Source organism: Xiphias gladius, chromosome 20 (assembly GCF_016859285.1).
Source record: "Xiphias gladius isolate SHS-SW01 ecotype Sanya breed wild chromosome 20, ASM1685928v1, whole genome shotgun sequence".
In the NCBI taxonomy this organism is placed as follows: Eukaryota; Metazoa; Chordata; class Actinopteri; order Istiophoriformes; family Xiphiidae; genus Xiphias; species Xiphias gladius.
Window position 1 is genome coordinate 8,175,062 of NC_053419.1, and position 16,171 is coordinate 8,191,232.

A 16,171-nucleotide genomic window follows, 5' to 3' on the forward strand; every position below is an offset into this window, starting at 1 on the left:
TCTAACACCCTAATATTTACCTTACCATAATCATGTCCCAATGACGCAGTGTAAATATACTCTATTCAGTAAACCAAAGATATAATATGATAATGATAATAAAGATTCTATCCAAATGGATTGACCAACAATTGGTCTATTTTATAATGATCCCTAAATGTCCTCGCTCTGGATAAATTTCTTCATTCCATGTATAAACACCATATGTCTGTTCACTGTAAACAGCATATGTGAGCATGAATGTTTGACGATGAGCTGAAGAACACGGAGAGGGTGGCTTGGTCTTACGGCAGGAATCCACATGAGACACAGCACACCTGGATTTCCTAACCTCTTTGAGCATGAAGATGCAAATGCATATCCACTTGCTCCCTAGCCCTAAGTTCAATAGCTTTACAGCAAAAAACTCGACAGTGGAAACCACAGAAGCTGCAGTTTTACGACTCAAGAGGAGTTGAGATTTTAAACATTTTACTTGGATCATGATTAAACAACTGCTCTCTGTTATGAAGTAAAAAACTTCCTACTAAACTCTGACCCTTTGGTATATCAACGATGATATGTGAAAGGGCATCAAAAGAGATGTTCTCTTAGATATCCTCAAACTGGCGTTAATTTAATTTAGACGTATCACGTTGTACACACGCTGGTTAAACCTGCCTCATTTACTTTTATATAAATGATAAATATAAATAATTTCCAAAAGATGCATCTCAACATCATACCTGTGGGCAGAGATCAATCACAAGAGAGCAAGAGTTTTCTGGGTCAGTCAACTTCATATGGAAAATAAATGTTGATATCCCCTGGATTTTATCTTAATACTATATATATATATATATATATGTGTGTCCACAGCTTAAATGTACTGTATATAAACAGAACAACACTAAGAATAAAGAAATAACTGATAACTATCTAAGTAAAGTATTTCTTTCTTTTCATCGTATGCGTTACAGAAAGATCACACACTTTAGAGGCTACTGGATATTTTATTTATGACACAGATACAGTGAAAACACACAAGACAGACAGCAGAATGTGGCAACAATGCGTTGTTTCAAAATATTCTGGTACAGGGTCAAGATACAACGTTTACCCAGACAAAAAAAAAAAAAGGCTAGGAGTGAGGAAGAGAAGCTTTGAAATTCAGTGTCTCTTTCTCTCACACACACACACACACACACACACACACACACACACACACACACACACACACACACACACACACACACACACACACACACACACACACACACAGCTTAATGCTACAATACATACACACACATACCCACATTCTCAGAGAGCTTCTACACAAATCCAGACAATGATAGGGGCAGAGAGAGAGAAGATGTGAACATTCCTCTGGGATTGTATAAGGAACTATGAGAAAAAGAACTGACCCTTGCTTTCATACACCCCTTTTTTCCCTTTTCCCTCCTCTCCTCTCCTCTCTTCCAATATATTTTGTCACTTACATTATCTATAACCACACGTTATGGGATACAGCAACTTACATGTAGGTCAGAGGTGGAATAGAAAATGATATAGGCAGTACAGTAAGACATAGGAAGAAAAGAGTGAAATTAAGAAGATTAACAGATAAAGAAAGAGAGGAGCAGACAGAAAATTGGGGAGGAACGAAGAGGCTGAGAAAAGAGAGAAACAGAAGTGCAAAAAAGAGACAGAGACAGCGAAAGCGAAGGAAAAGCAGAGAGAGGGGGAGACATGGAGAGAATTGGCGTCGTTGGTCAGATCTAATTCAGTGAGCATGTCTGTTGTCCTGGAAAGGAAACCCAATTATATGGCACTTCCACTGGCCCGATGGCACTCTGTGTGTGTGTCTGTGTATGTGTACGTGTGCACGTTTATGTGTGTCTGTGTGTGCGCACTGAGAAGGTTGGTCTCATTAGGTTGACTGACAGCTCCCATTTTTCCTCCGCGCTCTCCTCCCATCTGACAACACACACACACACACACACACACGCAGGCACGCACGCAGGCACGCACACGCACGCACGCACGCACGCACGCACGCACGCACGAAGAGAAAAACGCCAGGTCCAGGGGTAATTTCTCAGACAGTATTTCTCTCTTTGAAGCCCCAATCACCATAGCAGCAATTACTGTTAACCCCCCAGTCAATAGAAAATTCCGAGCTAGACCTTGCACCCTTAAAAAGGCATGTGGTATTTTCAACAACACAGTGGTGGAGGTGTCTCCGAATTAACTCTGGTTTATGCTGTCGTACTGGCATGTCAAAACCGTCAAGCATGAACACGTCATCAAAGATAAAACTGAAATCAGAATTCATCCCCGACTTCTTTCTGCCACAACTCTGTCATGTTACTGAAGTGATTTTCTCTGCTTGCACCTCTTGGATCCTGAACAAACAAAGCTTGCAGCATTTCCCCGCAGCACTCATTTATAGGTGAATGTCGTGAACTGTCACAAATGGCATGAATGTTAGCTGATCCAACCGAGGCCTGTAACACCCGTGGAAGGTCCTGAGGTTACGCACGCATTGATAATGGATGTATGGATGGAAGAATTTTCTTTTCTTTGTCAGTGATTTATGTAGGGTAAATGCATTTATATACTCTATAAAGTCTTTCATTTACCTACTCACACACATTCATACACTAGTGACTAAGCTGGGAGCAAATGTGAGGTACATTACAGATTTGCCAAGTAATGAAACTTACACAGCTGAATGCTGAAGAACACTTCAGCATTCAGCAAGGAAGTATGTGGGATTGAACCCCTCAGCTTTGCAGCTACTGGACAACATGTCTTACCGTCCACCACAAATCGGTCTGAGCTGTCACCCTGTCAGTGCTTCATTTATGGATAATTTTGCTCTGGCAGTGAAGTTTAAAGGAAATTAGGTATTTACTTGGCTGCCTGTTTGAAATTATAATACATTAGGCGGAAAATTGTATGTACAGATTGTCTTTGGATCAACTGATCAGGCGTGGTGAGCAAGTTCACTGGTTATTTCTCCTTACTCGAATTCTTTGCCAGAAAGCCTCAAATCGAATCATCAGTCTCTCACTCAAATCACCAGATGGGCTTTTTTTAAAAATGCCCCCCTTGTGTTACTGCCCAATGCAATGATAAAAGCTGAACTGACAGAACATGATGAGTAGTGAGACTGCTGTAGGCCAGCTGATCCACTGTTCTCCAAAGACAGCTGTGTTGCCAAATGGCAGCAGGCTTTGCTCATTGGAAGTTGTTGCCTCTGGGCAAAAAAAGGTTTCTACAAATTTTTCATAAATACCTCAAGAAAGTGGACGATAAGGCTGCACACATGGCTGATCTTACAAAGCAGACTATTTTTTTTTTAAATTTAAGCCAGTTTCAACGCAACAAAATCAACAGCATTCCTACTCATTTATTTATTTATTTGTTTGTTATTTTATTTCTCAAGTTTCATTACTTGGCAAATCTCTTCCTTGCTGTGTTCATATTTGTGTGGGAAGAAGACAAATCAGCTTTGTTTGCCAAAACTTAACAACCTTTGATGAGTTCCATGTTTCATTCTATCAGAACTTTATTGGCCATGAGAAACGAGCTCCCAATAAGAGGTCAATACAGTGTATGTGTATGTGTCTTGACAACTAGATAGCAGTGTGTGTTTGACAGCCCATGGACTGACATGGTGATATAGAAATCAATAGAGGCAGAGGAGAGGGCAGTGGCCCCATTCATCTTCGTTCACCCTTACACAGTAAGTTCTCCAAAGCACCACAAATAGAAAACACTGAAATATCCTGACTGCGATCTTGAAACACACAAAAGATAAGACAGCTCTTTCTCTGATGACTGATCTACATGACACCTCTTTATATAACGGTGTTTAACAGAGAGAGCACTTCCTTTATGACTAATAGAATGAGAACAAAATATTGATTGATATTAAATGATATATTTTTATTCTTCTTAGATTCTGTCAAAATAGAGCAAAAAGCCAACACACATGCATGGTTTGTAAGCTCATACCAGATTTACAGTATGCATCTCTGTTTGTATGTTGATGTAAGAGTAAAGGATACAATTCGACTTTAATGTATTCTGTCAGCAGAGCTAAGTGATACTGACTTTTCACATGTGACAACATAATCTGCCTTGTGTGAGCGTGTGTGTCTCAGAAAGATGAGGTTTGATAAATGGACCGTCTGTGGCAGTGTCCTTTAGATGGGATGTTTTCCCCAAACAAGGTCTAAACATTTATCATGTGCACCCATAGATACAAATGGATGGCTTGAGGGACGGATGGTTGGATACCTGGCTTAATGCATGGATGGAAGGACAGATGGAAGGATGAGTGGGAGAAGGCAAAACCGTGGATTGCTGAGAGAGGGGAAGTGGTGGGAAGGGGGAAACGAACCAAGGGAGTAGGGCTGGTAGGGAGATTAAAACAGTGAGAAAATCAGGTACTGCTTGGCTTTCACGGCATTCAGTGCCAAATTGAGTTGAATGACCTCTTATTCAGTGTCAATCTGGTTTTTCTTTGCCATGATGTTCCTCACAAAAACACACAGCACACAAACAGACAAAAAAAGAAGCAAGCACAGAATGATTACACAGGCACACACAGGAGTACAGTATATCTATGCGAATCTACTTACCATCGCACGCACACGTGCACACACGCACAGAGCTCCTGGCTCACTATTGATTCAACTAAGTGCTCGCAGGATGAGAGTGACTTTTGGCAAACATACAAAGACCATTATTACATGGATGAGTAGATGTAGAGTGAAAGACTGTGTGTTAGTGGTAGAGGAGAAGACCGATAACAAAGTGGAACAATACTGAGGATGAAGGGAAGAGAGGAGGAGAGAGGAGAGTGAAGAAAGGATACAAAAAAAGAGAAGAGAAAATGACAGAGGGAGAAAAAGCGACAAAGAAAGTGAGGTGGAGGGAGGGTAAGCAAGATGGATGGGAGAGGGAGGTCAGACAGAAGGACAAAGGAGAAAAAATGTGGGATAAATAAATGAATGAAAGGCTAAGGCTGTGTTGGTCAAGCGGACACAGATTAAAAGAAGAATAATTCTAAGTCCACCTCTCTTCTTTGCTCTGGCTGCCTCATTCCTTGGGTCTGTCTGTTTCTCTGAGTGTGTGTCTTACATCATGGACATTTCATTTCATACTGTTTGTACTTTTCTGACCTCTATCTTGGATGCATATATGTGGGTGTGACAGTGCACGGACAGCCTGCATGTGAGCAATTATATGCAGATATAAACTCACTGCGCACTTTATTAGGAACATCTCTCTACGCCTGCTTATTCATGCATTTATCCAATCAGCCAATCGTGTGGCAGCAGTGCAATGCATAATATTATGCAGATACAGGTCAGGAGCTTCAGTTAACGTTCACATCAAACAACAGAATGGGGAAAAAATGTGATCTCAGTGACTTCGACCATGACATGATTGTTGCTGACAGATGAGCTTGTTTGAGTATTTCCAAACCTACTGATCTCCTGGGATTTTCACGCAAAACTGTCTCTACAGCTTACTCAGAATGGTGTGAAAAACAATAACAATCCACTGAGCAGCAGTTCTGCGGACGGAAACACCTTGTTGTTGAGAGAGGTCAGGGGAGAATGGCCAGACTGACTGGAACTGACAGAAAGGCTACTGTAACTCAGAAAACCACTCTTTACAACCACTCAGAACAGCATCTCAGAATGAACAACACGTCCAACCTTGAGGCCTATGGGCTACAACAGCAGAAGACCATGTAGGGTTCCACTCCTGTCAGCCAAGACCAGAAATCTGAGGCTGCAGTGGGCACAGGCTCAGCAAAACTGGATAATCGAAAACTGGAAAAACGTAGCCTGGTGTGATGAATCTGGATTTCTGCTGAGGCACCAGTTAGTAGGGTCAGAATTATGCAACAGCACGAATCCATGGACCCAACCTGCCTTGTGTCAACGGTCCAGACTGGTGGTGGTGGTGTGATGTGAGGGGAATGTTTTCTTGTCACACATTGGCCCCCTTCATACCAATCAATGATAGTTTGAATGCCACAGTCTACCTGAGTGTTGTTGCTAACCATGTGAATCCCTTTATGGCCACAGTCTACCATCTTCTAATGGCCTCTTCCAGCATGATAACGCACCACGTCACAAAGCAACAAGTTTTCTCAAACTGGTGTCATAAACATGACAATGAGTTCAGAGTACATCAGTGGCCTTCCAGTCACCAGATCTGAATCCAGCACCTCCGGGATGTGGTAGAATGGGAGACTGTATGCATGAATGTGCAGCTGACAAATCTGTAGAAATGATGCAACATGGACCAAAATCTCAAAGGAAAGTTTCCAACATCTTGTGGAATCCAGGCCATGAAGACCTGAGGCTGTTTAGATAGCAAAGGGAGGCCCTACCCAGTATTAGTATGGAGTGTGTGTCTGTGCATGCACTGTAAAAAAAAACTATCTTCTCAAGTAGTTTGTAGCTGTAAAAGTCTTGTTTTCTTAAAAAAAAAACTGAAAATCTTCCAGTATAATAAGATTATTTCAGTAGATTTCCAATACAAATCAACTTCTTTCAATAATTTTACAGAAGTTTGTGCTGTTATCTTAAAAACAAGAAAGACATAGGCTGATCACTGCACTACAATTTAGAAAAATGACACTGATTGTATAAAATTCTTGAGACAAAAACAATGAAATTGAAAACAGTTTGAAATGAACTCCCATTTAAGAGTTTCCAGCAGACTCAATAGGACTTGACGAGATAGAGATTTGTCTGTTAGTCTGCTTTTTTCTCATGTGCTGAATGTCTGTCAGCATAATACTGATAATCTGTGACTGGGTGTGCTCGTTTTCACACATACACTCACGCAGATTAGTGTAAGAGCGCTTGGATTGCATTTGCATGTATATTAATCTTTGTAATGAGGAGAACAAGGACGCGTTTGAATGTGAACTTGTTTGTGTACATCTGTATTTATTTATATGCACACCAGCATTTAAGAGTGTATGTGCATCTGTTCATTTCTGTCTGTATATGTGTTGTGTTTTCACGCATGAGTGTCTGCATGGAAATGTGTGTGTTTTCAGTTGACTGGAGTTGAGCATCATCCCCAAAGGGCAATTACAGCATAGCAGATGCAGTTTAATACCACAAAGACAATATTGAGCAATCTGAAATTGTTCTTATCACAGTTACTGGACCGTTGCTTTAATTGCTGTGAGAGTTTGAGTTCACATCTCAGCGAAGGGAGTTTGAGGTTGGGGTGGAAACAATGCAACACAAGGCCATGGGAAAAAGAACAATTCATGAACATTTGCAGGCATACAGATTTATTTTCATGTGTCAATCCTTTTGCGTCTTTGACGATTAACTCTCAATTACAGATTGGGATACAGACATAATGTGAAGAGCAAAGTAAAGTATCACGTAGACATTCCCTTAAAAAAAAAATCAACAGTGTCCCTACTGAATTAAAGGAGACTTTCAACATTTTGAGACTAAAGGAAAGAGATCATCATCTTTATAGAGTGAATGATGAGGGAATTCATGGATCAAATGACCCTGTTTGTTCACTCACTTAAGTGCAAAGCACAGGACCCATGGCACATATTGTTGCGTCATTTGATTTGTATCAATTGAAGCCCGGACACTTGCCAGAGTACAGAAAGAAGTAGTGGTCAAGGTTCAGTAACCAGGATGTCCCTATCTAGGGAGCAAATGTGATGAAACTGACACTTTTCCGGAGCACTGATGCATGCAGGGAGTAAGACACGGTATATCATAATGTGTTGATGTACTGTATGTCAACAAGCAATGATGCATGTCTAGATGCAAGCATCAAACAGTACCCATGTGTGTTGCCCTGCACAGGAAATGTCCTGAAATTGAGCCTGTTGCACATCAGTTCCTGTTTCTGTACCAGTCTAAGGATACCATACCAGGCACTGATACAAAAAGAAAAGAGCCAATTCAAAGATATTAAAACAATGCACATCCTAAAGCTATTTGTCATTATTTAAGAGACCATGTGCTAGTGTATCTTCTTACAAATGTAAACTGTAATTATTATTTTTTTTTTTAGCTTTCCTTGAATTTGAGCTTTAAGGACAGAAGATGCAATTTCACTTTGAACAACATCATCTAATCTTATCTTTCTAGGACTGGGTATTATGGCCAAAAACGTAAAATCTTGATTTTTTTCCTAAGCTTGGGGATGATTCACAATTCAATATGATTTCTTCCTCTGACAAATGTAACAGTAAAAGATAATGGAAAGATCACATAATGAGGTTTTCATTTGCAAAACAGTTAAGTAACAATAATAAAAGATCTGCACAACCGTAAGTTTATGCAGGTTTTTATACAGGTTATCCCATACAGCTATGGACCGTCCGTACCAGATGCTTCAAAGAAGTACAGCCCAAATAATCAGTTTTGGCAAAAATAGAGCAGAAGCATCACTAACACTAATTCACCTGCTCCTGCTGTTTGTGCATCTTTACATCAGCCTGATATTTGCAGACAGCTAGTGAGGTAGTGCTCTAGCTACCCAGCCACATGGCAGGGACAGGCTGGAACAAAGTGGAACCAGCACACTGTTCAGTGGACTCCTGTGGCTTCATCTCTCATAACCAGTGATGATGACTGGTCAAAAAACACAAGGAAGAGAGCTCAGATCAGCGTGCGGAATCTTTTTCTCAGTCTATCCCTGTAGGTATGACTGTTTGATTCACTACGAGATAGCCAGAGTCAGCCAGCCACCCAGAGTCATGTCAGTCATGTTGTGCACATTGTAATAACCTGATGTTCATTGTAGACATTTTACACAAAATTCAAAGTAAGCAGATCAATTCAATTTATTGTCCAGGCTAACTTTCAAGTCCGTACCATTTATCTTAACTATGTCTGCATTTCCTGTTTCCTGCCTTCTTCCCTCTCTTTAATTCTGCCTTTTGTTTTTATGTCTTTCCTGTCTTTATTTTATGTCTTTCCTGTCTTTATTTTATGTCTTTCCTGTCTTTGTCTGCCTTGCAGTATTGTCAGTTTGCGAATTATTCATTTACTTGACATGAGGATCTTTTTATCTGTTTCCCTGTCTTTTTATCTGTGCATATGCAAGTTACTTACAGTGAGATCCATACAAAAAGTACGTTTTACTTTTCTATTAGTCTTATTTATCCGTTAAGTCTAAACTCTTTCTCTCTATTTCTCTACTTTATCCACTATTTTATGCTGTAACATATTCCAGAAGTTTTTTTTCCATTCTTCACTCTTTTCTTCCCTTGAGCCATTCATCTATCTTCCTTTACCTTTAAACACCTTGAACTGATAGCTTATAAAATATCACTTTCAAAGTAGCCTCTAGTGCTCCCTTTTTCTTCTTGTCTCTCACACTTTCATCCATTAATCTATTTGAGGCTGACGTTTCTCTATACATTTAATCACACTCCCCTCCATATGCCAATTTCTCTTTTTCTCTCCATAACTCTCAGGCATCATGCATCCTTTTTTCAATTTTCTGTGGTCTCAGACTTAAATGCTTTATTTTATGTTACATATTGAACTAAATGCAATAAGCACAAAGTTGTCTTTCTTTTAATCTCATTCTTTGTCCCTCATCCCTGGATATGTATGAGTCTATATTTCAATCCCCTCTGTCACTCCATAACTTAAATCAAAATGTTCTCATGTATCTATAAATGTCTACCTCTCATACTGCTTCTTTCTCTTTACTGTATCTACCAGAGCCTGTTATCCATTAACGCTTTTCTCCTTCTCTGATGCACTCCATCTATCTCCACTTCAAAACTCTTCCTCATTTTCCTCCTCCTGTCTGAATCTCCATCACGGTAAGTATCTGAATCAGTCACCCCTTCATTCCTCAGGAGGATGGATGGTTTCCTCTAAAGATCGGTCTGATCACACCATCACTTTCTTCTCTGACTCAAAGCACATTTCAAAATGTTCCATGTGAAAGCCATACTCACCCGGCTCTGCTGTCTAACCACAATAAAGGTAAATTCACTGACCACTTTAATTAGTACTCAGCCTCTGAGGCTGTAATTAATGGACTATACATAGGGCCAGTAAACAGTGTATCTTATTTTGGCAACCTCATTAAACTCTACATAATGATTTATATCGAGCCTTGATAGTTTTAAATTCAAATGTTCTCTACAACAGTATGCTACTATAGTCCAGTCTATTTGAGCAAAATTGGAGATGAGTTGGTTGATTCAGTGGTCTGGAGCTGGGCTATCGAATTCAGATCTCTAATAAATGATACACTGATATAATGATACATTTTTATGTGCTGGTTGTCACTTATTTCTATTACAAACTGAACAGTTTCAAGAACGTTCTTGAATTTATTTGGGCTAATTAAGCACATACAAATTCCATAAACTACAAATTCCATATGCAAAGATCGATTATCTATTAACCAGACTGCACACTTTCTTTAGGACTTACAACACAGCCAACACTGTTTCCCAACATCTAATAAAAAGGGAAGAGGGGCAACCATAAAATGTTCAGAGGTGATAGATTCCCAATTCCCCCTTCTGAAAACCACACTTAGTGCAAAAAAAGTTAAAACCATGACCATGGAGACATTCATCAAACAACACTGCAAAAATGGAAAACCATGCAATTTTCAGCTGTCATTGACTGTATTTATGTAATTTCCAAATTATGTGTTCTTACCCAATCCAAATATTGACTTAAGGTTTTCCACCTTTCACGTTATGCAATACTTCACATGTTGATTGATTACTGGTGAGTGGGAGATGGAAAACTGAGAGTGTGTGTCAGGTTTAATCAACAGTTCAAACCACAAAGGTCTGAGGTATTGTCACATCTTTCTTCAGTCTAACTGCTATGTGTGTGTGTGCGTGTGTGTGTTAGACAGAGAGACATAGGGAGAGATAAAGAGAGAGACTGAATGTAGCAGTATGTCTTTAAATGTGTTGCTATGTGACTGAGGTTTATACAGAGATATGACACATGTAGCTAAGTAACTGTTGAGTGAGCAATGTGTGAATAACTAGGCCAATTTAGTTCTACTGTGTCTATCAATCTACAGTGGCATGAAAAAGTTTTGGGTCAAAATATCTGTTACTGTGAATAGCTTAGCCAGTAGGAGATAACCTGATTTCCAAAAGGCATGAAGTTAAAGATGACACATTTATTTAATACTTTAAGAAAGATTACTTTGTTAGTTCCACCTTTTACCCTTTCAAAATAACAAAAAAGCAAAAGGGCCCGATACAAAAGTTTGGGTACCCTGCATGGTCGGTGCTTAATAACCCCCTTTGGAAAGTATCAGAGCTTGTAAACGCTTTTTGTAGCAGTTAAGAGTCTCCTGTTTGGGGGATTTTCGCCCATTCTTCTTGCAAAAGGCTTCTAGTTCTGTGAGATTCTTGGGCCGATTCTTGCACACACCGCTCTTTAGAGGATTATCCATAGATTTTCTATTATGTTTAATTCAGGTGGCTGTTAGGGCCATCACAAAACCTTCAGCTTGGGCCTCTTGAGGTAGTCCATTTGGGATTTAGATGTATGTTTATGTTTATGTATGTTATGTTGTAGAAGCCATCCTCTTTTCAGCCCCAGCTTTTTTGCAGAGTGTGATGCTTGTTCAAAGAATTTTCCGTTATTTACTTGTATCCCTTCTTCCCTCTCGCAGCGAAATGTTCCCCATGCCACTGGCTGCATCACGAGCCCAAAGCATGATAGATCCAGCCCCCGTACCTAACAGTTGGAGAGGTGTTGTTCCCATGAAATTCTGCACCCTTTTTTCTCCAAACATACTCTTGCTCATTGCGGCCAAGCAGTACTGTTTTAACTTCATCAGTCCACAGGACTTGTTTCCAAAATGCATCAGGCTTGTTAAGATGTTCCTTTGCAAACTTCTTCCACTGAATTTTGTTGTGAGGACTCAAGAAAGGTTTTCTTCTGATTTCTCTTCCATGAAGGTCATATTTTTGCATGTGTCGCTGCACAGAACAGTGCACCGCCACTCAAAAGTCTGCTAAATCTTCCCAAAGGTCTTTTGCAGTCAAACGTTGGTTTTAATTTGCCTGTCTAGCAATCCTACCAGCAGGTCTCCCTGAATGTTTTCTTGGTCTTCCAGACCTCAATTTGACCTCCTTTTTCCTGTTAACTGCCATTTCTTAATTACATTACGAACTGAGGAAACAGCTACCTGAAAACGCTTTATCTTCTTACAGCCTTCTTCTGTTTTGTGGGCATCAATTATTTTAATTTTCAGAGTGCTAGACAGCTGCTTAGAGGAGCCCATGGCTGCTGATTGTTGGGCGGTTTGAGGAGTTAGAGTATTTATAAGGCTTTTGAAATTTGCATCACTTGGCCTTTCCTAAGGATGACTGTGAACAAGCCAAAGCCCTAAGTAGCAAATTAAAGTCTGAGATTTTGGTAAAAATTCATTGGTAAAATGAATCTGTTGTGGTACCCAAGAGATGTGGGGTGCTCCTTTACTTTTTTCACTCTAAAATTGAAAAACAGGAAAATAATACACCAATCTTGCTTAAAATGTTGAAAAGAATGTTTCATCTTTAACCTTATGCCTTGGGAGATCAATTCATCTTCTATTCACTTAACTATTTACAGTAAGAGAAATTTTGACCAGGGGTGCCCAAAGTTTTTCATGCTACTTTATATCTATCATAATTCTTTTTTGTTTGTTTGTTTTATTGTTTTTTATTGGTAAATTAAGCACTCAGTCTGTTTAATGCCAGAGGCCAAAATAATGTCTTCCGTTTCTTAATTTTGTTTGAACAGTTAAAAACCTAAAAACAATTCAGCGGTCAACAATAAAATACGGAGCAAAACTTCACATTTGAGAAGCAGGATCCAGCTAATCCTTTACTTGATAAATCACTTGAAACACTAAATCAGTGATTTTAATTGCTGTGAATAATTTCCTTTTGATCAATTACCAACAGTAAGCTCCCAGTTCATCGCTGTGAAGAGCCTGAAAGCAGCTTAATTAGGGGGAGAATTAAAATCAAGGATGTCTCAAGGGCTCACTCATCTAAGGTACATTTAAATCTGTAGTTCAGCTTGTTTGAACCAGGTGAAAACAATGCCAAGTGGTGCAAAATAATCACACCGAGGCTGCCTGAAAATTATCAGCTACAATGACAATTTACTATATTTTACTTTATATATATTTTATATATTATACTGAAGAAATGACACAAAAAATCCCACCAAGTAAACTCCTCCACAATGGTTCAAAACAAATAAAGTGAACTGCTGTGAAAGAGAAAAAGAAAAGACATAGGAAAGTTGGAAGAAAAGAGAGATAGAACAGAAGGAAAAAGATGGAAATATTGACATAGCTGGTAATAATAGAGGCAGAGATGTATCGAAGGATACACACAGGGATGGAAAGAGCGAGAGAAAGACTGAAAAACAAAATGTGTACTGGTCTATAATTCATATCCGTGTGCCTGTGTGTTTTCGTGTGAAGGTCCATAACCCAAGTTCTTGGAACAACACCTTTGCAAACCACTGATGTTTGTGATGATAGCACTGCAACATTAGACCTTAGCAGACAGAATTTTCATTCCAGGAATTCTATAGTGGAAACATATGCTTTTACTAAATGAAGCCCTTGGGGATCTGAACCCACAAGAAATGGTCAGATACAGTAACATAAGCAGCTGAATGATTATGTCTTTCTGACCACGGATCAAACTCAAATGGCTACAGGTTCGACCAGATTTCTTTGTAAACAAAGAAGGTCAGTCTTAAAAGAGAATCTATCCAGCATCTAGAAAATTTTCCATTTCCTTTAGAGAAATATATTTGCAATGAGGTGAAACTCCACTGTACGAAGGCCAGTCTTTTTCACTCTCAGAAAAGAAATAATAACCAGGAGGTTTTCAAATACAACATAATGAATCATACTCTAACAGGTGTTTTGCAATGTTGACTTACAGCTTTTTATAATTCAGATTATATCTGAACAAACACTCTTGAACATTTATATCCCCCCTTATTTTTGGCTTATGGCATAGTCATTACATGCCACAAGATTTCTTTCAGGATAGGCTTGTGAAACTCAGGCATATGATTTTGTTGGCTGCATTGGGTAAAACCTTTTCCAAACTGGATTCTTACACTATCTTGAATGCTTGTAAATGACATAACGATATATGAATATCACACACACACAGCGCTACTCACATGCTGCCACTGGTCTCGGATGAGTGGCCGGTATCGAAGGAAGTATTTCAGAGGGAAGTTGTCGATGTCAGGCCAGGTGGCAGGGCTGTGCCAGGATACCTCCAGCCTCCGAGGGTTGAAACGGATCGGGGTTGCCGTCACGCGCTCTGGGGGGTCCGGTTTGACTGTGGTGTGGATAAGAACAATTATTTAACACATACAGGTCAGTTTACTAATCATCAAGAGTAGTACTCAGCCAGTGAAAACAGCTGTATAATGTCTTCTGTGGCTCTGGAGGAGGATTTCCAAAGGGTAAAAAAATAACCCTGATCACGTCATTGTTGTTATTTTGAGTTAAGGTGTATTCACATTACTGCGCCTTGTGCGTGTATTTGTCCGTGAACTGTTTACAGTTACAGCACTACCATATGCACAGTGTTAATGATGCTAGCAGTAGACTGCTATGTTTCAGAGTCTCAAACACTGTTTTTGTAACAAACTTGGTGGCTACATCTGCAAGCTGATACTTCACCAACAAAAACAAAACAAGTATGTTTTTTGTCTGGTCTTGATATGAGGCCAATTTGTTATTGTACAGGCCTGGGAATTGAAAAAAACACAAGTAATTATTTTGTCATCCATCTTTCGGTTCAAGCAGTGGCCAACAGCAAATGGATGCACACACAAAGGTCAGCGCAGCCTGGCTGAAAGTTCAACAAATTTAAAGTAAAAAAAAAAACACAATAATGGAGGTGGAATGCACAAAAGCTGTTTTGCAACAATAATTTGAATACACCTTTGAGCTCAAGGCTTTAAATATTTGAGAGAAAAACCTGTGTTGTAAACTGGGGTAAGAGAATGCAGTAAGAGAAGGCCAAATGAAAGAACAGGAAAGGAATGTCTAATGAAAGATGCTATTGAATTGTGTGATGAAGTCTTTTTGAAACTTCAGTCATACTAAAAGCCAGCATAACCCAGCCTCTGATGCAGTGAATTTGACTAATTTTTGTTTAATATCTCTCTTGCAGGCTACAAGAGTAACCCTTTAAGATTAAGAAAGTCATATAAAGTATAATAATATATACTACTACTGATAAAAATGATAATAATAATAATAATAATAATAATAATAATAATAACATATGAAGAGGACTCTACTTTAAACTCTGAAAAGAAGTTTTCTTCTTCTAAGAACTAAGAAATACTATTTCTATTATCATTGCACAATTTTCCTACTATTAACTCTAATGGAAAATAAATAGTCAGGATGAAGGAAAGAGACAGAAGCTAAGAACGTTTGAAGGAACTGTGGTGAAGGAGAAGATGAGAAGCAATCAGTCCCTGATGAAAAGAAAGTATAAACATTATGTTTCTGAACACATGTCCACTGAGAAAGACACAGGCAGAGAGATTCAGCGAATGCAATTCAGTGCTTTTCAGGTGATATTGAATGAGCCAGTCTTTGTCAGATCACTCCCACTAGGGAACACAATGGCCTGCCACTTTAGCTACATGACACCCTTTCTGATGCAGATACACACCACATTACAATACATCAGAGTGAAACCCGAATGACTGATAACATACACATGTACACTTAGAGCACCAGAGGATGAAAGCAAAGTAAAAAGCATAACAACACACATGTAGAAAAGCAGGCATGTAGACAGAGAGTACACAGGACAATACAGACAGACAGAAGGAGACAGAAAGGCATCTCTCTTGCTGATATGACCTTCATTCATAGAATGAATGATTAGAAATATGAACAATGGATGGAGATGATAAGAGACAGATAAAAGCAGACAGACAGCTCTCTCCCTTGAGAAACTGATGCTAATCTTTTTGTGACCTTCCTCAAGTATATGTGTAAAAAGATCAAATAGGGAAGGGGACACAGAGAGAAAGGACGAGAAAGAAAAGTGCATAGAGGCAGAGTGAAACCAAGATGAAGTCAGTGGGGACCAGAGAGCAGAAATTCTCTG

At 39.3% G+C, this 16,171-nt stretch overlaps 1 protein-coding gene across 5 annotated transcripts in view; it reads right to left on the reverse strand.

Annotated features, from left to right (window-relative positions):
• cntfr (ciliary neurotrophic factor receptor) overlaps window positions 1–16,171 on the reverse strand; it is a 227,068-nt gene that overhangs the window by 13,868 nt on the left and 197,029 nt on the right. For all 5 annotated transcript variants that reach the window (XM_040156591.1, XM_040156592.1, XM_040156593.1 and 2 more), the window contains one exon: window positions 14,208–14,371. In XM_040156591.1, coding sequence (XP_040012525.1) covers window positions 14,208–14,371 — 164 coding nt within the window. The remainder of the gene's footprint in view (window positions 1–14,207; window positions 14,372–16,171) is intronic.